This window comes from Lepisma saccharinum, chromosome 19 (genome assembly GCF_977018435.1).
Source record: "Lepisma saccharinum chromosome 19, izLepSacc3.1, whole genome shotgun sequence".
Taxonomy (NCBI): domain Eukaryota; kingdom Metazoa; phylum Arthropoda; class Insecta; order Zygentoma; family Lepismatidae; genus Lepisma; species Lepisma saccharinum.
In genome coordinates this window covers 65,052,810-65,075,883 of record NC_139247.1, presented here as the reverse complement: position 1 = coordinate 65,075,883, position 23,074 = coordinate 65,052,810, and the positions used below count along the sequence as shown (strand labels likewise).

The 23,074-nt window shown below is 36.0% G+C and overlaps 1 protein-coding gene across 1 annotated transcript in view; it reads right to left on the bottom strand.

Moving 5' to 3' along the window:
* The window catches only part of Elp1 (elongator complex protein 1), a 67,387-nt gene that overhangs the window by 27,328 nt on the left and 16,985 nt on the right, over window positions 1-23,074 (bottom strand). The window contains exons 10-19 of the mRNA XM_083140980.1: window positions 21,180-21,468; window positions 19,281-19,464; window positions 16,146-16,329; window positions 13,798-13,981; window positions 11,549-11,707; window positions 10,532-10,643; window positions 8,734-8,845; window positions 6,321-6,469; window positions 4,583-4,804; window positions 1,246-1,409 (exon numbers count right to left, since the gene is read on the bottom strand). Coding sequence (XP_082997106.1) covers window positions 1,246-1,409; window positions 4,583-4,804; window positions 6,321-6,469; window positions 8,734-8,845; window positions 10,532-10,643; window positions 11,549-11,707; window positions 13,798-13,981; window positions 16,146-16,329; window positions 19,281-19,464; window positions 21,180-21,468 — 1,759 coding nt within the window. The remainder of the gene's footprint in view (window positions 1-1,245; window positions 1,410-4,582; window positions 4,805-6,320; window positions 6,470-8,733; window positions 8,846-10,531; window positions 10,644-11,548; window positions 11,708-13,797; window positions 13,982-16,145; window positions 16,330-19,280; window positions 19,465-21,179; window positions 21,469-23,074) is intronic.

Sequence of the window (23,074 nt, the reverse complement as noted above, 5' to 3'; positions counted from 1 at the left end):
AAGGTAAATAAACACTTCAACCATTTCACAGAATTTAGAATTGATGAACAGTAGGAAACCATTTTGATGATGACTATGTTAGTCATAATTCATATTAAATTTTCAAGTTGCAAAACACACTAAGTACAAAAAAAAAAATAAGAAGGAAAAAAAGCAACACATATGTTTTGTCAGCACTGTGTAGACTTCGACCTTCCTTACATTGTATTAAGTAGCATGTTTTCAAAATGGCATTTCTGTATTAAAATAGTGCATATAACCCTACATTTGATATAAAAACTACATTCATTATGCAAAATAAAGATTTCCCTTCTAATAGTACATTTATGTAGTTATCAGAGTATTAAGTTTATTCCTGTGTAAAGGAGTCCAGGCATTCGACGAGGAGTCATCCTGAAGTCAATACGGGGAAGGGAAATGGCATGTGCCGTTTTATCTTTTTAATTTGAAATTGTTCTTTTAGACAGAGAAAGTTTTTTATTATTGCGATTTTTAAACAGTCATGGGGGATGGAAGTTTTAATAGTTTTGGCAAATTTTCCAAATTCTTCCTTTACCAAAGTCATACCATATCCTTTTTCATGGCTTTTGAAGAGATTTCACGTGGCTATGGAGTATTTCAGATAGCCTAAAAAAAGAACCTGAAGAAGGGAACAGTTGTTTCCCGAAACATCGTTCGGAAAAAAATAGATACTCACATAAACGTAAGTACAAGAAGTTTTGTATTTTTAAATATTTTTGAGAATACATATTAATCTGAAAAAGTGAGTAATTCGCACAAGCATAAGTTATGAAAGGAGTCCACATTTGCTTCCCAAATATTTACAGCAGAATTAATCTATTTCCATGATTTGCATAACCCACAGGATAATTAAGACTTCAGAAAGTGTTGTGGCGGTAAATTAACTCTAAATTTCGTGTTTAAGAGTTTATTTTGCATCATTTTGTGACAAAACATGGTAGGAAAATGACCTTTGATAAACACTAAAAATGAATATTACAGCATGTTATTTCACATTTTGTGTTTCTGTTGAAACCGAAACATGCATGCCTCTAGTCATTGATTCAAACCGGTGGCCGCAATTAGGGGGGGGGGGGGGGCAGTTGCCCACCACTTTTCAATAAACTGAAAAAATAAGATTGAGGAGCAAACTTGATGAAACATGAATCTAAGGAGCATGCTATGCTAACCACTCTGATGCAGAGGGTGGAGATAAGACACATTTATAAAACATTGAAAACATACCTGTAGTTCAACAGCAAAGCAGACATCAATGCCTGTCGCCAATTCCCAGATCTCCTAAAGGACTCCACAGCTTGGGAATAATTGCCACTACGCTTGAACATCAGACCAGCTTCCTCAAAATATCTCTTGCTGAATAAATTTTGCCCATACTCCTCACAAATCCTCTGTTAAAATATCAATATGAAAATGTATAGTTTGAAATAACTTTCAGCATAGATGCAAACTTTTTGTGGGGAGAGGGTGGGGGAGACAAATGCATTTTCTGCCCCTCCCCACTCAAGTTCCTCAAGCTCCCATCCCCCCCCCCCCAAAATCATCATTTTCGGTTTGGAAGTTTTTATTTGAAATCGACACAGAGAAGTATAGTATGTACAGTGGAACCTTGATTTTTACTAGGGATGTGACGAAGTTGAAAATTTACCGATGCTGATGTAATCGCCGATAAATTTTGGAACCAATACCGATGCCGATATTTAACCGATTCCGATACATAAGATTATTAAACAGAAATGGGATGTTATTTTCAGTATGACAAAAATAAATTTGCTATGTAGATTTCTATTGCATGTCATATGTATATACATATATATTCTCAAGGGTCTCCCCGATGGCGCAGTGGTAGTGTCGTCGCCTTGTAATCAAGGAGTCCCGGGTTCGATACCCGGTGGAGGCTCAAGTGGTTCGGATCCCACTTTAAACTGTAGGTCCAGTCCCAATTAGCCTTACTGTGCATAAAGTGGACTTAAAACAACAAATCAACCAACCATATATATTCTCAAGAGATGCGAATGTACATTTGCATCTACAAAATGTTATGTGAACCTTTAAGAAGAACATTGATTCTCAAGAGATTAAACATTAGTACACAAGCAGTTCTTTGAAATGCAAAATGAATTCCTGTTATGCCAGATTCAACTTCAGAAACACGAGATTTGGAAGCACTCAGGAAGTAACCTACTTCTTCTCTTATCTCAAATCTGTTCAGCAACACTGAACACTCAATCACTGAATACTGATGCAGCAGGTATGCCCAAGTATTTTCTCAGGACTTGCTTCAGGTTTGAATATTCATTTTTGAATTTCCAATACAACAGCAGATCCTGGTTCAGCAATGTAGTTTTATTTCCGATTTATAGTTAGGTTGATCCTCTGAATGAGTTTGCAATAATTTTATTATAAAAACTCTACAATAATGGCGAATCATAACCAAATTTTCAATAAATCTTACAAAACTAGAATATAAAACTTATTAGAAGGTAAAAACTCTAGTATAATCTGTACCGGTTTAAATATCGGATTTTTGCCGATTCCGATACCGATGCCGATGTGTCAATTTCGGCCGATTTTCATACATCTGTAATCGGCTTCGGCACATCCCTAATTTTTACGTTCCTCAGAGGACCAAGCTGACAAAACTTAAATGCGGGAAAAACGTAAAATCGAGGAACGTAAGATTGGGGTTCCACTGTATATCAAAACTATATATCTAGAAGATATCTCAGTGAGTTTACTAACAGAAAAGGTTAATCAGAAAGAAATAAAGTAGTGCAACTGACAAACAATACAAACTAAAAAAATGAGTAGTCTTTTTTCTTTTTGGGCAGAACATTTTTTTCAAAGCAGGTTCTTTTGAACATATACAGGGGATGGACAAAAATATGGAAACACTACATCAGAACGGATGAAATCGATGCAATTTTTCCACTTGAAGTCGGACCCGGAGCGACATTGTTTGTTATTTGGTTTGAGTTGCTGTTTTAAGTCCAATTTATGCACAGTAAGGCTAATCGGGACTAGACCTATAGTTTAAAGTGGGATCCGAACCACTTGTGCCTCCACCGGGTATCGAACCCGGGACCCCTTGTTTACAAGGCAATGACGCAACCACTGAGCCATGGGGGAGGCCCCATTGTTTGTTATTGCCGTGAGATATGACCCTGTAGGATCGGTAGGAATCGACAGTTGCGCTTTAGTGCAGTTGATACTAAATCATGTATTAGCTACAGCATTCGGTGTTTTCACAGGTGTTTCCATATTTTTGTTCATCCCCTGTATATGTTCATACTGTTAGCAGATCCTGGGCAAATATTTTGAATCTACAGTAAGGTTTTAATTATTTTTTTGTTTGCAAGTTTATATAAATTGATATGAAATCCTGTGCCACTGAATTCCAGCATGCAGTCCAAGCAATATAAATTAACCACTCCCACAAAGTACCCAGTACCAACTGTTTTAAACCAAGTCGTTTGGTTAGTACATTACATATATTTTATCTCCAAACAAAAGAAGAAACAGTTATAGAGTCCACACAATAATACATCACAATGCCACAGAATAATATTTCACTCTGTGTCTGCACCTTACTTATTGAACTTCTGGGGTTACCATAATTCCTATTACTTAAAAAGTTATTTCTGTTTCAATATTTAGTAAGTTCGACAAAAAATATTATCCATTACATTTTGTACACAAAAATCTGCACTGCATTTACACATTTTCAAACTTACACACTCATAAAACATGCAAAAATATGAGCTAGAATAGTATTTCCAATCCAATTTTTCTGCCACCCACATACTCCCCAGCTCTTATTTATTTTGGGCGGGAACGAGGTTGGTGGATTACTTGTAATTTGATAGGTGTTTATTAGAATGTTAAGAAGAAGAAGACAACTGGCACATTATCAGGATATATTCTGTTTTTTTGATTGGAAATGTGTCGGTAATGGGAGTGAATGGCGAAAGCACGGATTGTGTAAAATGTTGTTTTGCTGTTAATAAAACCATGTGCACAAATAACGAAGCCATTGTACTTTTCACTGTCCATGGATCACATTTTTTATCGCTCATCATAATTAACCTACAGTTTTAAAAGAGAAAAACATAAGTAGGAACACACCTGATGATTTTATTATCTATTTTATGTTACATAAAATAATCAAAGTGTTTTTGTTTATAATTTACTCACATGCCGTCTCTCTGTCATTTTCCTACTATCACTACTACGCGATTACAATGCACAATCATCTGTTCACATCAAAACACCTGGCATGACAAGAAACGGAAAGAGTATAGTACAACCTGCGCTATCTGTTGGCTAGAGTCCGTACTGCATGTCGGACATCATTTCCGACATCGGAGTGGAACAGGGAATCATGTCAGATGACGTCCAAAATAGGATTGGAAAGGGTTAAATTATCAATACATTTTTTAAAAATATTCCACGTTGGCGAGTTTTTCCACTTAAAAAATTACACAAACATTGCAAGATAAAGGTGGCAGAAATAATAAATCTCCCAACTTCCCCCAGCCCCACTGCTGAAATTAAAAGCCCTTACCTTATACTCCTGAGACGACTTGTCAAAAATTTTCAAGGCATTAGAATACAGATTATGTGACCTGACGAGTGTAAGGCACTCTTCGAAGTGTTCTGCACCAGCTTTTGAGATACTGTGCAAAGCAGACTTGTAATTCTTTAAATATTTGTCAATTGTGTAGTGCTGATAATTGGTTTCCAGTTTTCGAAGGTCATTCAAAAATGGTAAGTACTCTTTTGGGTCCTGGAAAGGAAATAAAAGATAAATTCATGGAAAAAATACACTTGCTGAAACTTTACAATGCTCATACGTAGAGACATACACATTTAGTTTTTGACGGAAACACCAAATGTGAAATAACACACTCTAATGTTCATTTTTCAAGATTTTGAAAGGTGTAAAGGTGTGAGATGCATTTTCCTACCATGTTTTGTCACAAAATGAGGCAAAATGAACTTCAAAACGTGAAATTTAGTTTGTTTGTTTTTTTCCCAACATGACAGTTTCTGAAATCTGAATTACACTGAGTTTTTATGCAAGTCATGGAAAATTAATTAATTCTACTGTAAATATTTGAGAACAAAAATCAACTCCTTTACAAAAGAATAAACTTAACACTCTGATAACTACATAAATGTACTAAGTGTAGTTTTTAAAATCAAAGTAAGGGTTTTGCTCACCATTTCATATCGTATCATGCCTGACTTGACCCTGGGACCCCTGGCGTCATAACTCAGTAGTCTAATCACTCCACCAAAGGGGTCCCGTTGAAGAGCTGAGGGTAGCTTCTTAAAAGCAAATTACAACAGCAACCTTCAGTGGATCTGAAATCTCCGCTGACACGGGATTCTAACAGAAATCCACAGGAAGCGTTGAAATAACGCAACGTCAGCCTTAGGCAAGAAAAGACAGTTAACGACAAAACAGAACTCACCAAAGGCTTTAACGATCAGAAATTTGAATCCTCCTTAAATAGTTCGAGAGAACATTTCTCAGCCCAGTTGTACTCAGAAATTTATCACGTAAACAGTTATTGCCTCCAAGTTATCTGATTTGCAATTGTTATGTAAGGAGCTACCGCAAAGTTGCGCTATCGAAAGAAGTTTATTTCAGGACCGTGCCTAGTCTACGGATTGAACGAGACCATCAAGCTAAACATTATAAACTGATCTGGCAAGGTTGTGAGAATAATAAGAAGCCAGATCAGTCAACCATCGAAGTGTTAAAATCTAATGTTTAAAGTGTTCTCCTTATTTCACAAGGGTGAGCTCCCTTTGCTTATTTTACATGTTAACGTTGTTTCACCGGGGAGTTAGCCCCAGGCTATAAAAGTACCTCTCCCAAATCAAGCGAGTAGCCTTAGGCTCGCATAGCCTAATTTCGATCCCCAACAAGAACCGTATGTTTTTTATACGATATGATGCTTTTGATCCTGAAATGTGACCAGTTTTTGTACCGAAAGCTTGACCTTTTATTTACATGGCTCTACTCATACCAAATACCTAATGTCCAAGATTCGAGCATAATTAACTTACAACTACTCTGTAAACAATACCCAAGGACATGCAATCAAGTCTCCAGTACATGAGGTCCTGAAGCTGCAACCCCTTGATTACAAGGTGACAGCTGGGGAGGGTCTAGAAAGGTTCAGATTTCAAATCAAACATATATGATTTTAACTTTTGTTGAGTTTGAAAAGTTTAAGCAAATAAAAACCCTCAAAATATGTTAAGGCTTCAGCACCAATAAAACAACTCACCTTTTGTGATTTGGCGGCCACCATAAGCACCAGATCAAAATCATATGTTCCAAGAGCCACGTCATACAGTTCGTTCACATCCACAAGGTACAGGAGATATTTCAGAGCCTCATCTGATGTTACAGCAGGTTTCCTGCTAGCTTCAGCCTCTACAATACAACGAATGGTTCAGAATTTATATACATTAACAAGAAAATCAAATTTTGTGACAGGCACTTTTGAGTCACTCGATATTTCAAATTGAACTATAACACATACATTATGCTTTGGAAAGGTATCTAATAGCCAGAGGCACAACCACGAATTTTTGTCTGGGGGGAGGGCAATTACCAGGATACACGTACCAGTAATAATAATAATAATAATAATAATAATAATAATAATAATAATAATAATGTTAATAAAATAATAATAAAAATGTTACTAATAATGTTATTATAACATTATTATTATTGTTATTAATTTGCTTTATTTTACTTCGCTTTTTGTGCCACTATTGGCTAATTTGCAAAGATGGGGATGAGTGATGGCATGATGAAAATGATGAATGGATACTTGCAAACATCCATGCCCAAGCCGGGATTCAACCTAGGATCAACTTTATTATTACTATTAGTAGTGGTAGTATCAAGGACGTTATTATCCTCTATTATCCTTGTAAATTACGCAAGAAGGGGGTAGAAGTTTGAGCTAAAGCATTTGTGTTCGAACAAACGATTTGAATTATTTTCTTAACACGTTCAATTTCACATTAATAACAGAAAACAAGCACATAAACTATTTTTGAAAGACAGAAAATGCATGATAAATGCATTCCAAGTATAATTCATTTTCACATTAACATAACTTTCATGCACGATATATGTTTCACATATATGCAACGTGGAGTGATGTTGACACTAAATTGTGTACGTATTCAAAGTTTCTTTAATAAATATTATATACAGCACATATTATTTTAATACAGTACACAACCAATTCATCCATCTCACAATAAACCAACATCAAAAATTACATAAATTGTCTCTGAAATGTGCACACTCCCTTTCCTCAAAACAATTGTTCATGCATTTAAAACAAAATCAATTAAGACAAAGTCTTAATTCTCTGTGTGGTGATTTACAATGCATTACAGGGAAGAAACATAAATTGCGAGTGAAGCGAGGAAGAAAATTTTTGGATCCAATTTTTTTGCAAGCTGAAATCAATATTAATTGTATAGGGTGCAAATAATTTCACGGAACGCCATGATATTATATCATTAACAACTTTTGTGCCTCCCCGATGGTGAAGTGGTAACATTGTCGCCTTGTGATCAAGGGGTCCCGGGTTCAATACCCGGTAGAGGCACATAGTGGTTCGGAACCCACTTTAAGCTATAGGACCAGTCTCAATTAGCCTTTCTGTGTGTATAAAGTAGACATAAAACATTATTATTTTTTTTTTTAGATCGTTTGGCACCCAGGGTCATCTCCCACAGTCACCTAGCTACGGATCTGAACTTGATAAGACTAAGAAATGCAGATATTGCGAGCAAAGCGAGCAAGAAAATTTTACGAAAAGTATTTTTATTTGCATAAAATTTGAAGTTTTTGGTGGTAATTGCCCCCTTCAGGTACACTTGGTTCTCAATATTTGCCCCCCTTAACCCACTAGAACTCATATCCGACCAAGGTTCCCCCCCCGCTCCTCTGTGGTTGCGCCACTGCTAATAAAAACATCACTAAACACTGCTAATAGCATCAGTTTGCAAACACAGATATTATTAGGAAACAATAATTCTGTCTTCAAGTATCTTCTCCATGCAAGACTGACATTCACCACACACCTTTTGCATTAGGAAAATAGCACTTAAAATTAGTCACAACGCTAATATTTATTTCATGTGAAGCTTGGAATTCCAGTTATTGTTTGCACTAATAACTACAGTAAAAGTAGTTGTGCACTCTACTACAATAATTGAAAGTAAAATTCTAAGAAATTTACAATTTTCCTTCTTTATTTATTGTGAATTTGCAATTAAACACTAACACATATTATTCAGTCAATAACAAAGACTATTCTCTAAAAAATAGACACTTAAGCATTTTCTATGTTCAAGTTAAAGGTAGGAAAAGACACAGTTGTTTAATTTCAGCCCAATAACCCTTAAATTATTAACAAAAAAGAGAAATAACTCTCATATAATTCACTCCAAATAATTTTCCAATGATTTTTTTAAAATAAAATAGACTTACTGTTACTAAAGTATCCCAATTTAGATATACAGATGGGATTCATACTTTACCCAATCTAAAGCTACTGTAGTTTTGTACTTACAAAAGTACACATATGCAATAAAACACTGGATATTTTTTTGATTACTGCAATGGAATTTCAAAATATGTTTACCTTTGAACATATTTTATCATACCTTTAATTTTCTTGATCCACTTCAAGGCTTCTGATATCTCTGGATTGCTCTTCTTAACAAAACTTGTCAAAATGGGAAGGACATATTTCTCACTGTCAATACTTTCCAATGCCTGGGTCATAAAAATAGACAATACCAGTTTCATTGCTTTAAAGTATTTATCTTCACTCAAATTTGTTAAATTATTGTCAAAATATACTTTTGAAATTCGAAATACTTAAATTAATACATATTGTCTACATGTATGTATGTTACAACACCCTCTATCACCATAAATTAAATGTTGACTTCTACAACCGCAAATATGCATGAAAATTAACTGTTTCAAATAAAGAAAATGTATGAGAGGTCTTTAGAAACAATAGGGTGAAACAAAAAATGTTATTTGATACTGATTATTGATGATATGATTGTAATGTACTTCATAAGCAATGAAAGGAATATGGTTGCCACTTATCAAAGAATTGTGGAAAAACTGTGACAACCATGGATCACACCTAAGAAGTCTATGGCATTCTATGCCAATGATTCAAATATCTTATCCAATACTTACACTTGAAATTTTAACATTTGATCCACAGAAATTTCCACCCCATCCTTGTAACTAATGATTAGGGTTAGTATTATAATGACTTAGCATATATTTTTTGGTAAGGGTGATGTGTTCCCCAAACATATAGAAATTCTAATTATGAAGAAACTAATTAAGGTGCTTTTTAAGGGCATATTTTGGCATATTTGGCCATTTCTGCATTTTAGAGCATATTTTGATGGATTTTCGGTTATATTCAGCATATTTTTGCATTTTCAAGAAATATACAGTCATTTTTGAAGTGGATTCGTTCTGACTCCCATCTTTACTCGAGTTCTTTTTTTTTTTGGACTGCATGAAAATATTTTTCATTTTTATTTGAAAATTTAGATAAAGTGTTCATTGTGGATTGCAACTCAGGACCCATAAAGTGAACTAAAAATAGTACATATGTGAAAATATCTCAGCATTTGGATATTGATGTTTAAAACAGTCCAGTTATAAGGGCATATTTTGTAAAATTTTAGGTCATAAGAACATATTTTATTTTGCATATTTTGGTGATTTTTAGGTCATAAAAATCCTAGCGCTAGTAATGATAATAGAGATTGCATATCAGTAGAGGTATGCATATTTCGTTTTTGATGAAAACACAAAAATAACTCATTGTAATGCTAATTTTTTATGTTTCTGAAAGATGTGAGGTGCATTTTCCTACCCTGCTTTGTCACCAAACGATGCGAAATGAACTGCAAAATGCGAAATAGACTCTTAAACACAAAATTTACCGTTTATATACCGACGCGACACTTTCTGAAGTCAGAATTATCCTGCGAGTTATGCAATTCGCGGAAAATTGATTAATTCTGCTGCAAACATTTGAGAAGCAAAAGTGGACCCCTTTATACAGGAATATACTTAATATTCTGGTAAAGATTTAATGTGCTATTAGAAGGGATATGTTTATTTTGTGTAATGAGTGCAGTTTTTAAATCAAATTTTGGATTACATTCACATTTTTAAAACCAAAATGTCATTTTATATGTCGCTTTTTCACCGCTATAACACCGAAATTTCATTTTATTTACCGCTTTTGAACCTGAAATTGACTGTTTTTGTACAGAAATTTTGCTTTTTTATTTACCAAAAATGTGTCCGTCTACATATCAGGTATCCTCAACCATTACTGTTATAACTAAAATCTGCATAGCTGGAAGAGGGTATAAACAATTAAATGTGTTACTCAATGTTGAACAATCTGCTTACCACTTTCATTTGCTCGCAAATTGTATCCACCTTGCTTTCAACTTTCAATCTGGACGTTCGATTAATTTGGGCATAATAATTCTGGTACATGGTCTCCGTTACATCTGTTTCCCTGGGGGAAAAAAATTGTCACAATTAACTACTGTAGTTCTAATGAAAGAAAAGTCAAGATATACATATGATTCATGCATTAAAAGTTATTTTCAACTATCATCCACAAAATTACTGTCAAAAATGAATACAGTGGAACCCACATTTTAAATTTTCCTTCAATGTACATGTAACATATGTATACCAGGGGCTGGCAACAGTACAGTGTGCACAAGATGGACACCCACAGTAAGCTGTACACACTTCGTTAATAAATAGGTTATTCAATGAACCTTGTTTGTATCTGGAATAAAATATAAAACAATCATGATGGTCTCAACATAGTAAAATGTTAGGTCTCCGGAAAAATGTAAAATGCAAGGTTCCACTGTAAACACAAGCATCAGAATGTAATCAAGAATAAGTGTGTTTAATTTAGATTATATAAATGTGTGAATGCATGGATTGGTTCAGAAGAATCTATTGAATGAATAATCCAGGTAGTTACCGGTCACAAAACCCAGAAAACAGTGGCGATGCGCTGACTACGTGTCACCCAATGAAAAGCCGCTCTGGTAGGCCCTGGCCTTTCAAGGGCTGTTGCGCCAGTGTTTAGTTTAGTTTTTAGAATAATTTTACCAATCACACTTTTTCAAGCAAATATCACAGAATGTTTTTTGTACAAAATATTTTCACATAAAGACACAAGTAAGAATTAAATTAAAGTTTATCCTAACAGAAATAATACTTCTGAAAAAAAATATCCTTTCTGATAAAGAAGTCATAATTTTTCTATCCAAAGTAACTTTAAGTAACCCATGCTAAAACTCTGAGTGATGTCTACAAAATATTCCGAATTCTGATTCAAAGAAAAATAAAAAGCAGAAATAAATGTAAAAGAATACAAAAAGGATACATGATACTTACTGCAGTTCTGATAAAAATAAACTAAGCCACGCTGGGTTGTCGACTTTCTGAACAAAATCTCTGATATTTGTGAGAAAAGACTGAGGGTCATGATCAAAAATTACATTCAGGTTGATCCGTTGTTTTCGCATGAAGTCGAAGGCCTCGTAATACTGTCCCCTGGAAAGAGTTGAGACCAAGTATTAATTTCTTAAAGCTGCTTTCAAAATGTAAATATATTGCTTGCATTTTTACTCTGAAATAATTGATACCTTCTTTAATGATATTCTTATATATCTGTACAATATTAACCAATTTATTTGCTACATATACGTAATTAATTATATGTTGTCAGCATTGGTATGAAATAATTGCATTTTGACAATTATTAATGTTCTTTTCTGTGCATAAAATTATTCTTTAATGTTTGTTTTGAATCTCCAGATCAGAGACAGCACTAAGACACCAGTACCAAAAGAAAAGGTGGTTCCATCGGATGGTCCTTCCTGTAAAAATCTCTCAGGTAGGGCCACATATTTATGGTGAATAAAAGATCAAGATTTCGGTACAAAAACTGGGCACCTTTTGAGATCAAGGGTGGTATATAAAATAGCATTTCGGTCCATTAAATTGGGCACACATGCTTGGAGGAACCAAGCAACATCGACGTCTATAGTGTTTCAGGGGCAACAGATCCCGCTGCAGTAGCACTTGCAGACGATTTCACACACGTAAAGCAGCACCAGCTCAGTGGTAGAGCAATGGCACGGATTGCCAGACCCGGGTTCGAGTCCTGTTCGAGCCTGCGTTTTTCCGCTGAAAATCTACATAGTAGCATTTTGGTATTAAAATGGTGAATATAACCCTAAATTTTATTTAAAAACAATACTTATTACTAGGGCCAGGATTTTTATGACCAAAAAATCACCAAAATATGCAAAATAAAATATGCTCTTATGACCTAAAATTTTACAAAATATGCACTATAATTTAAAAAATACGACCTTAGAACTGGACTGTTTCAAACATCAATATCTAATTGCTGAGATATTTTCACATATGTACTATTTTTAGTTCACTTTATGGGCCCTGAGTTGCAATGCACAATGAATACTTTCTCTAAATTTTCAAATAAAAATGCAAAAGATTTTGCTACAGTCCAAAAAAAAAAAAAAAAACTCGAGTAAAAATGGGAGTAAGAATGAATCCATTTCGAAAATTACTGTATATTTCTTGAAAATGAAAAAAATATGCTGAATATGACCAAAAATCCATGAAAATATGCTCTATCACATAGAAATGGCCAAATATGCCAAAATATGCCCTTAAAAAGCACCTTAATTAGTTTCTTCATAATTAGAATTTCTATATGTTTAGGGAACACTTCACCCTTAACCAAAAAAATATGCTGTCATGAAAATCCTAGCCCTTCTTATTACATAAAATAACCATTTCCTTTCTAACAGCCCATTTATATACTTATCAGGGCAAGGGCACCTGCAGAGAAAGGGCCAGGAGGGACATTTGCCCCATGAGATGCCTGGAAAAACTTTATATAATTTTGACGGTGAAATTGAAGCATGAAAACATGGATGAGAGTTGCCACGAAAGACAGCAGGTTAAGTGGTCTCTAATATTTGTGTATTGTGAAAAAGTACAAGAAGGCAAAGAACTGTTCATCAGCAAAGTAATTGATACTTATGGAAAGGAAGCAAGTCGAATCCAGTTTCTATTTAAACAATGGACTCAAGCCTAAACTAGACAGCCAAGCCACAGTATTTTCAAATTAATTTTAATTTTATGATTTGTAAATAACAACAACAACAAAATATAAAAGTTTTGATTTGTAGCCCTTCAATGCCTGAAGTGGAAAATCTTAATTGGAGGGGATGCTTTGATCAGTTTGGGATGAGGTGGGATCAACATGGAGAAAATGCAGTGGATGGGGTATGCCTATGCAAATTATACATGAGAATCTTCTTCACTGGGGGGAGGGGGGGGGGTAGCATTATCCATTTTCCATGATTTTGCAAAACTCCAAGGATATTTCAAACTTCAGAGTGTTGTGTAAGTAAATAAACTATAAATTTCATGTTTAAATGGTTATATTGCATCATTTTGTGACAAAACATGGTAGGAAAATGTTCCTCACACCTTTCAAAAGCATGAACATTACAACATGCAATATCAAATTTCATGTTTCCATCGAAAACGAAATGTGCACGTCTCTCGTGATAGCATACGCTACTGCATCCCGTAGTCCAACTTACCTATTAAGGTGTCCACTGATGACATGAAGGGAGAGCGGACGAGGATGAATGGTCTCGAGGTTCCCACGAGGCATCTGAAGTATCACGGTGGTAGCCCTTTGTACAACAGACACAATTTGGCCTCCTCTTTCAATACGTCTGATATTTTCCTTCGTAACTTCCACATTTCTACTGACGAGTGTGTCTATCAAAGCAAAATAGATCACGAATGTTGAACTGTCATAGAATGTAAAAGATACTAGTGTTTCATGATAATTTCGTACACACAAGTACGAGGTGGTATCAAAAAGTTTCGAGACTAGTTCTGTAACATGCCAACAGATGGCAGCACAAGGCTGCACACGCAGGCACAGGGAGCACCAACCTTCATAAGTCAGTGTGCCAACAGACATCGTCCTGTGTACATCGTGAGCTGTGCAGCTGGTGCTCTTCTGACGACGTGCGTTACCACGTCTGCGATTTCATCATAAACAGCAAGTTAGAACAACGAGAGCTAACGTGAAATTCTGTGTGGCATTGGGCAAATCCGCCACAGAGACGCTTGACATGATTCGGTAAGTGTACGGCGATGCTGCAATGAGTCGTGTGAGGTGTTTTGAGTGGCACGCATGCTTCAAGAGTGGAAGAACATCACTGGAAGACGACGAGAGATCAGGACGACCTTCAATGAGCACAACACCCGAAAATGTCGAAACCATTCGGCAACTTGTGCATGAGGATCATCGGAGAACAGTCCACAACATTTCTGCCACTGTCGGTGTGTCATACAGAACAGTGCAGGCAATCCTCACGTGTGATTTGAACATGCGCCGTGTTGCTGCCAAGTTCGTCCCCAGGCTGCAGACCCAGGAGCAGAAGGAACACCGTGTCCAAGTCTGCCAAGAACTCCGTCAGCAAGCCATCTTCCAGTGATGTTCTTCCACTCTTGAAGCGCACATGCCTCTGGCGGATTTGCCCAGTTTCACACAGAATTTCACGTTTTCTCTGTTCTAACTTGCTGTTTATGATGAAATCGCAGACGTGGTAATGCACGTGGTCAGAAGAGCACCAGCTGCACAGCTCACGATGTACACAGGACGATGTCTCTTGGCACACTGACTTATGAAGGTTGGTGCTCCCTGTGCCTGTGCATGCAGCCTTGCACTGCCATCTGTTGGCATGTTACAGAACTAGTCTCGAAACTTTTTGATACGTCCTCGTATATTTTAATAACAAAACAAATAGTTCCAGTTACTCTCAGTGATGATTTTAAGCGTAAAGAGATTTCAGCATCAACTGGTTTCAACTTATTGAGAAATATAATGTTATCTACTGTAAAGAAACACTACAAATTCTTAGTTCAGATTCTATATAGGTTTTCAGTTCTCAATACAAGAAGCGTGAAATTTTATTTTACGCTCTAGTTCTACAATCCACTTTATGCTAAATATTTTCCACTCTTTTTACATGTTTTAATTTTATGTTGGATTACACACACTAATATTCAACGAAAAGGCTTGAAAAATAATATCGCTGTCTTTGTCTTATACTGAGCATAATAAGGAAAGAATACATATTGTTATATTGTAACAGTGGTACCTCGGTTTTACATTTTTCAAGGGAGCTTGCTGTAAAAACTTGCGGGAAAATGTAAGATAGGGGACTGTAAAATTGTAGTTCCACTGTAACGTTTCTTTTTCCTTTTGTCCACTCGAACACAGTTTCTAGACATCATGGAAAATGTGAGAATGTCCTGCTATCCACCAAGATGTCACACTTACTAAACAAAAGTTCTCGGGACAGGCTTTTATCCTATACTTCAATATACGAGGCTCTCAAATCATTTTATATCAAATCTAGAGAGGGAAACAACTAATTCTGTGTGCACTCTCCCTTGTTCATTCCAGTGGAGAACACAGTATAATGCTGATCTTAAGCATTTTTCTTAGCAATCATGCTCATTGATACAGATATCATATGGATCTGTAACTCTTTCTGGTTCCTTATACAAGATCGTGATAATTTTGGAACATTGCTGTCCCTAAATTTTTGGGAAGTATGAGATCCTTCTCTTTGGACTTGAGCCAATACTATTTTTAGGGATGTCGATAATGATACTTGAAAACTGTATGACTTAAAAGTAATTGAGAATAATTATTGCTTTTAAATCATAAGTTTACATAGCATCTTCCAGAGTTTAGCTTTAAACTATCCCATATTTCACAAAAATAAATATGTCTATACAATGTTGTCACAAGAATAATAATTATGCACATGGGGAGGGGGAGGACTTGACATGTAGCATCCTTGTTAATCCTCCTATTATTGTGTGTACAAAATAGATATCTCATTTAAGATAGAAAACTCACCAATGTTTCTTTTGTCCAGCAAGCAGCAGAGTAACGTATGCTTCAGGGTGGTCAACAGAAGAAATTCCGAGTGAAGAGCAAATGAAGTTACGTTATTGGCTACTTCTTGATTGTTGACATAAAACCTGTGCCTATTTGTCAGTCCAAACACATAAAAATCACCCTCTACTTGGCAAATCTGGACCTGAAATTCAAAAATTAAATCTGAAGACATATTATCATGAATTTGATTCCATATTGAAACATTGCACAGTGCTCCAGACCCCAAATTTATTAAACTGTAACATTCAGCCTCATAAAGTGGACTTAAAATTTGGTTGACAAATATTGCTGGTTGCCTGTATTTTATATTTACTTCCATCAATTCTACACACTATCTTTTTCCATTTCTGGATGGAAAACTGGCATTTCCAGCAAATTTCTGGCACTTGTAGTGAAGAAAACCTAAAAAAATTATCACCTTTAATACAACGCCATTCAAAATTTATAACCTGTTTGTGAAGTAGTTTTCCAAAATTGGGATGGAATAAGAATTGACTGATTGATTATAAGCACATAGGATATTTTTACCCATCACACAATACAGGTATGGGGATAAGCCACTTAACTAAATCAAAATTGAGAACAGGCCAATAACCAGAAAATAAAAGATGTCCATTAAAATTTCTTCAGTCAAATTTTAAACTCATAACTTATGGTTGTGCGAATTACTCACAATTACAGAATAATAAGTATTCTTACAAAAAATATTTAAAAAAATATTCAAAAATACTAAAACTTATTGTACTTACGATTAGTGAGTATGTTTTGTTTCCGCACAACGTTTCAGGAATCAACTGTTCCCTTCATCAGGTTCTATCATGGGCGAAAGTGAAATGGCATGAGTCTTTTAACTTTTTAAGTCGAAATGTTCTTTTAGATTGACTTTTTAACTTTTGTGGTTTTATAACAGGTCCTTTTCCCTTTCTTTTGATTCAATTTGACGTGGCTATGGAGTGTTATCGCTAGTCAAGATAGAACCTGATGAACGGAACAGTTGATTCCTGAAACGTTGTTTGGAAACAAAAGATACTCACTAATCGTAAGTACAATAATTGATTAATTGATTTGGTGCTCAAAGTCCACTTTATGCACAGTAAGGCTAATCGGGACTGGACCTACAGTTTAAAGTGGGATCCGAACCACTATGTGCCTCCACCAGGTATCGAACCCCTTGATTACAAGGCGACGACGATACCACTGCACCATCGGGGAGGCCACATGTAAGTACAATAAGTTTTAGTATTTTTCAATATATTTTTTTAATATTTTTTTAAAGAATACTTATTATTTTTTCAAATATTAAAACTCATTCATTCATTACTTAACATGAACTAAAACTATACTGTTTCCAAGGAAAATATCTCCTTACCTATTAAAAGCTGATGCTGTTCAGGGGCACTCAGTACACACAAGGACAAACATGGGACAGACAACACAACTACATAACTGCCAGAGCCTCGTTGGCCTGCAAGAAGCAGTTACCGGGATGTACTACAGGAAGGTGACGTTGACTTTGAGTGCCTTACTGGAAGGTCATCACTTAAACCATTTGAATAAGGAATATTTTCCCTGATCCCTATTCACTTTGAAATTCAACATACCTCTACGTGAAACAGATGAGCCAACCTCTGTGGCATGGATGTTCTTTGCGAGTGTCCCATTATCCGTTTCATCACATTATCAGTCATCCTCATCATCGCGACTAGCCAAAAGTGACAAAAAAAAAGTAAAATAAACCAATCAGTCAATCATGAAAAGATGAAGGCACACTTGAAAAGAAACACCCACCCAGACCAAAACTTGAACCAAAAACCTCTATTGAGAAAAGCATATGCCAAACACTGACATGTTCGCCAGCAAGGCAGCCGAATTTTCAACTTTGTGTGTGGACATGGATATCAATTCATACTATGGGAATGAGAGACGCGGTAATAGATAATATAGGTATTCCCATTTATTGCGAAGCTGTTTTAAGTAATTTTCTCTTAATTTCGGTAGCCACTGCCACCCTCCTCGTTGGAATTCCAATGAAATTAATAAAAACTTACTTAAAACAGCTTCGCGGAAAACGTGAGTACCTATATTATGGATATGAATTAATTTTAAATTTTTGTATTTATTAAATTTATACGTGGGTTGGAGATTTCATAATGGCAATTCTATTTATTTACAAATGATACAAAAGAGATACCTCTGTGAAACTTTTACAGCCCTTTGATGTAGTCACCAGCATTGTGTACAACCCATTGCCAGTGATGTGGAAGTAGAAGTATATCTGTGGCAGCACCTGTTCTGTTGTGTCACGAGCCGGAAATAAAGTAACAGTTGAATGGTTCGGTCTGTTGCCCGAGGAATCTCTGGAAACAGTTCAAAAGTGAATGCCACAAAGTGGTTCCTTCATCTTAGGAATCAAAGTAACAGAGGGACCTCCCAAATGGTATACTGGTAGCGTCGTCGTCTTGTAATGAAGGGGTTCCAGGTTCGATACCCGGTGGAGGCACTTGGCACAGTGGTTCGGATCCTACTTTAAACTGTAGGTCCTGATTAGCCTTAGTGTGTATAAAGTGACTTAAACACCAAATCAATAACAGCAACAAAGTCACAGAGGCTGGTAGACCACCTGCCTGTACCATCGAGCTAACAAATCAGCCACAGGCTGCGCTACATGTGACTAGCATTGTCCTGCAAAATGATGGGAGGATTCAGCAGAAAGTGTCCCATCTTTTTTCACAATGCAGCTCGCAAGTTATGTATGTTCCAAGAATGAACAGTAATACTGCACAATGATGGTCTGTCCTTGAGGTATGGTATGCGTTAAGATAACACCATCACAGTTGAACATGAGAATCACCATAACATTCACATTAGTGGGGTTCTGACTACACAACTTTCGACCGCCAAATACAACGATACTCTATGCCTCTCTTCACTATGCATGCACCTAGTGTTGGAAGCAAGAGTCCATTTAATGGGAGGTACGTTAGGCATCACACTAATGTATGGGATACGCAAGAAGCAGCTGTTCCGTTTCATGGTGTATATGCAGCAGTGTTGCCACTATTAAACCTCCAACCCACGAATTTGCACACTAACCTTCAGGCATGGTTGAACCATTGTCACTGCATTTCCGTCTACGTCACACCACTCACTTAAGAATTCATCACCCAAGCTATATTTTAGCAATCTCCCATCATCAATCTGCAGAGCCACGCATGTCCCGCCACTGCAATTAACAGGGATCAACGACACAACACAACCATCCACAGGTATTGCAGTCCTGAAAGATAAGTAAATTTTGGAAGCACTATTTTGATTTGACCCATGGTCATGCAGACACTTTCAAGCACTCCATCCACAAGGCAATAAACAGGCAATTGAATACAAAAATATGTTTACTTTGAAATTGTTGAGATTTGATTGCTCTTAAAGTTTACCATTCAAACGGTCACACACCAGAAATGTGTTATTTCATGAAAAACCAAAGTTTGTCCCTCACATATCTGATAGGTATGGCTACGAAAACTGGAAAATGAATATCTGGATTTCAAATAATCCTATATCCATTTTGGATGCAACAGATAATTCAGATATCTGAATAATCCAAATATCCTGATAATTTGGATATCTGTATAATAATTTTTCTTGTATGTACGCATTGCTTGCATTGTAGAATTATTTTTTAATATGGCAAAAGAAAATTGATTTCACACTAACAGAATACACCAAATCAAAGACAAGTTACAAGAAAACTAAAGGAAAAGAGAAATCTGGACAAAGATGAGAAATCTGTTGAAAAGAAATTTGTTTGCATTCCATTCCACAAGGGATTCTCACATAAAATTGCAAACTCTTTTAGAAAATTTAATTTCAACATTGTTTTTAGATCACCAAGAAGTTTGGAATGTACATTTAATGAATACAAAATGAGAAAATCTTTACCAGATGTGGAAACCACAGGAATATATAAGTTGTTCATATTCAAAGGATTATGTAGTCCAAACAGCAAGGAAAATGGCAATAAGATAGCACGAACACGATTTGGACATTATAAATTTAAACCCAAGAACAGGTTTGTCGGCTCACATCATCGAAGAGAAGCATTTGATTAAAAAGAGAATGGTTTTAAAAAAGAGTGACGGGAAACATAGATTTGAATGTCTGGGAAACTTCGTTCATTGCAGGAGAACACTGGAATAAATGAAATAATGAAAATAGACCCACTATGGAGTTTTCTTTTTCACAAGTGGAGTAAGAAACCATCTTTAAAATTTAATGTAACGGAAAACATCAAGAAACTGTGTGAAAGCAATGATGATTTTGAATTGCCTGATGATATTGGGATTTATAATTTTTAAATAAAAAAATAATGTGATCAAAATTTTTATCTGATATGAAAATAAAACAGAATATCTAATATTTGAAAATGGGATATAAAATAATCTGATATCCATATTAAATTTATTTCCGGATTTGGCCATCCCTAATATATGAGTCGGTGGATTGCAATTCATGTATTACTCTTAGAATGGCCTGAAAGAGTTTTTCAACAAAAAAGCTGACATTCTTGCCAAGAACGTGGGCCTTCCCGATATGCAGTGGTAGCGTCGTCGCCTTGTAATCAAGGGATCCTGGGTTCGATACCCGGTAGAGGCACATAGTGGTTCGGATTCCACTTTAAATTGTAGGTCCAGTCCCGATTAGCCTTACTGTGCATAAAGTGGACTTAAAAACACCAAATCAATCAATCAATCAATTTTTGCCAAGAACAAAAAAAAGAGCATTTTAGGGCAAATCGGCAGTCTACTTTGATGTAACTATAAAATAAAGCTCAGACTTCAGCCCACACAATATTTTTAAAAAGTTGGCGCAACTGTGCCTAAAGAATGTATAAATGTATGAAACTGTATAAACCAGGAAGGAAACTTTTGTGGAATTTTACATCATTGAGCACTTTTATCTAAACTATTACAAACTTAAGCACTAATGCCTTACCTCACAACCAACTTTCCATTCTCAGTATCTATTGACTCCATTTCAATAACACAGAGGGATGTAGAAATACCGGTGGTACACAGACATAATAGGGTATCCTTGGATATCCACAACCAATGGTGCAAATTCTGGGGCATGTCGCACAATATAGGTGGTTCTTCACACGCCCACTCCACTTTATATGCTCCCAGTGCAGAATGGCAAGTTGTTTTTATCACAAACCCATTTCCTCCCGCTCCGGTGACCTTAATGAAGGGGCACAGACCAAGTTCTGCTTCATACCTGGGGGCTGAAAGATCACATATTCAGTATTTACACTCGTATATCGAGCTGAGTTGACACCCATCCTAGTACAGTGCAAAGCATAAGTATTACTAGGGATGGGCCGATATCGATAAAGTACCGACATAAAATATACCGATACCGATATTCTACCGATCTGATATAAAATTAGAAATGGTATATGAAGAACCTGAAATGTTCATTGATCTCCTTAATAAATATGTTTTTCCAGGTGACTGCAGTGCAAAAGAAGTTGAATATTTAGACAATTACTTTTTTTAAAAAGTAGGGCATCGAGATTATCCATAAAAATTACAACAAAATGGCAGAATTTTGCACTACATTATAAGATATTTATCGATATATCGGATCGGTAAAATAATTGGTAATTTTACCGATACACCGATATGCCTATATCGGCTGATACCGATAGAGTACCGATTCATCGGTCCCATCCCTAAGTATTACCAAGCAATTATCCATCACCATATTTTTTTCCTCTTTGTTTTAGCCGATGAGAGCTTCAAGAATTGGAACAAAATGCTCAACAAGCAAGCTGGCAACCTTTGTATCAGAGGACGTAAAGAGTGTATTGCTTAAAAACACACAGGATGCAAGGAAAAAATTAAAAAAAACAACAGTTGTGGACAAATTGCTGAGCAATACTTCTGCATCCCACTGTACTCTTACTGTTGCGCACCGATATCAATCCTTGAATATTTTTATAATTAAAAGTTGTTCAAAATATTGGTTAATATTAGTGTGCAAGTATTCTACCCCATCATACCATGCAAGAGACCTGGGTTCGATCCCTGGCAGGGGATAACCGGGGTTTCTTCCACGTATTCAAGTGGCTCTGGCACCCACCCAGTGTCGTATAAAGTGGGTACCTGGTGGAAACTCCAGGGGGCTAAAGGCAGCCAGGGGCACCTTCACTCCCTATATCCCTTAATGGCGTGGTGCAAAAGCACAGAGGGAGCACTTTACTTTTTACTTTACATATCGTTGTATGAGAACAAGGGGAACAATGCTGTTTTCAGTTTTGTTCAAATCAACTCCTCTGAACAGCTCTATCTGGAGTCAGTCATATCCTCACTTCTAATCGTTAGCAATAAGGTGGAGTCATGTATCTCTAATTACTAACCTTTTGCAAGAGTCAGATATATTCCTATGAACACATTACTTCCTGTTCCTCTCCCTGATGGTAAGAGACTGGTAGGAAGTTCAAGATGAATATGAAAGGGAAACATTGAGATGGATCTAACGGAAATGGGTAAGGATGGATCTTGCCCAGGATAGGGACAGATGGAAGGCTTGTGTTGCTGCAGCCATAAACCTTCGGGTTTAAGAAGGCTAGAGAGTTAGTTAGTTTGGAGTTACTCTGGATATCACACGAGAATATGCATCAATTTACCAAGAATGTTTCTATAAAATATCAAAAATTAAATCAGAATATCATAATACATGTTATGTAATAATAAAAGCCAGTTTTACAGACAAAACTGGTGCAAAATAAAAAGAAATGGAGCAAGATATATGAATAATAAAGTTATTGAGGTGAGGGGGGGGGGGCAGGCTGAGGATAGAGGAAGGTTTTAGGTAATCGAGAAGCT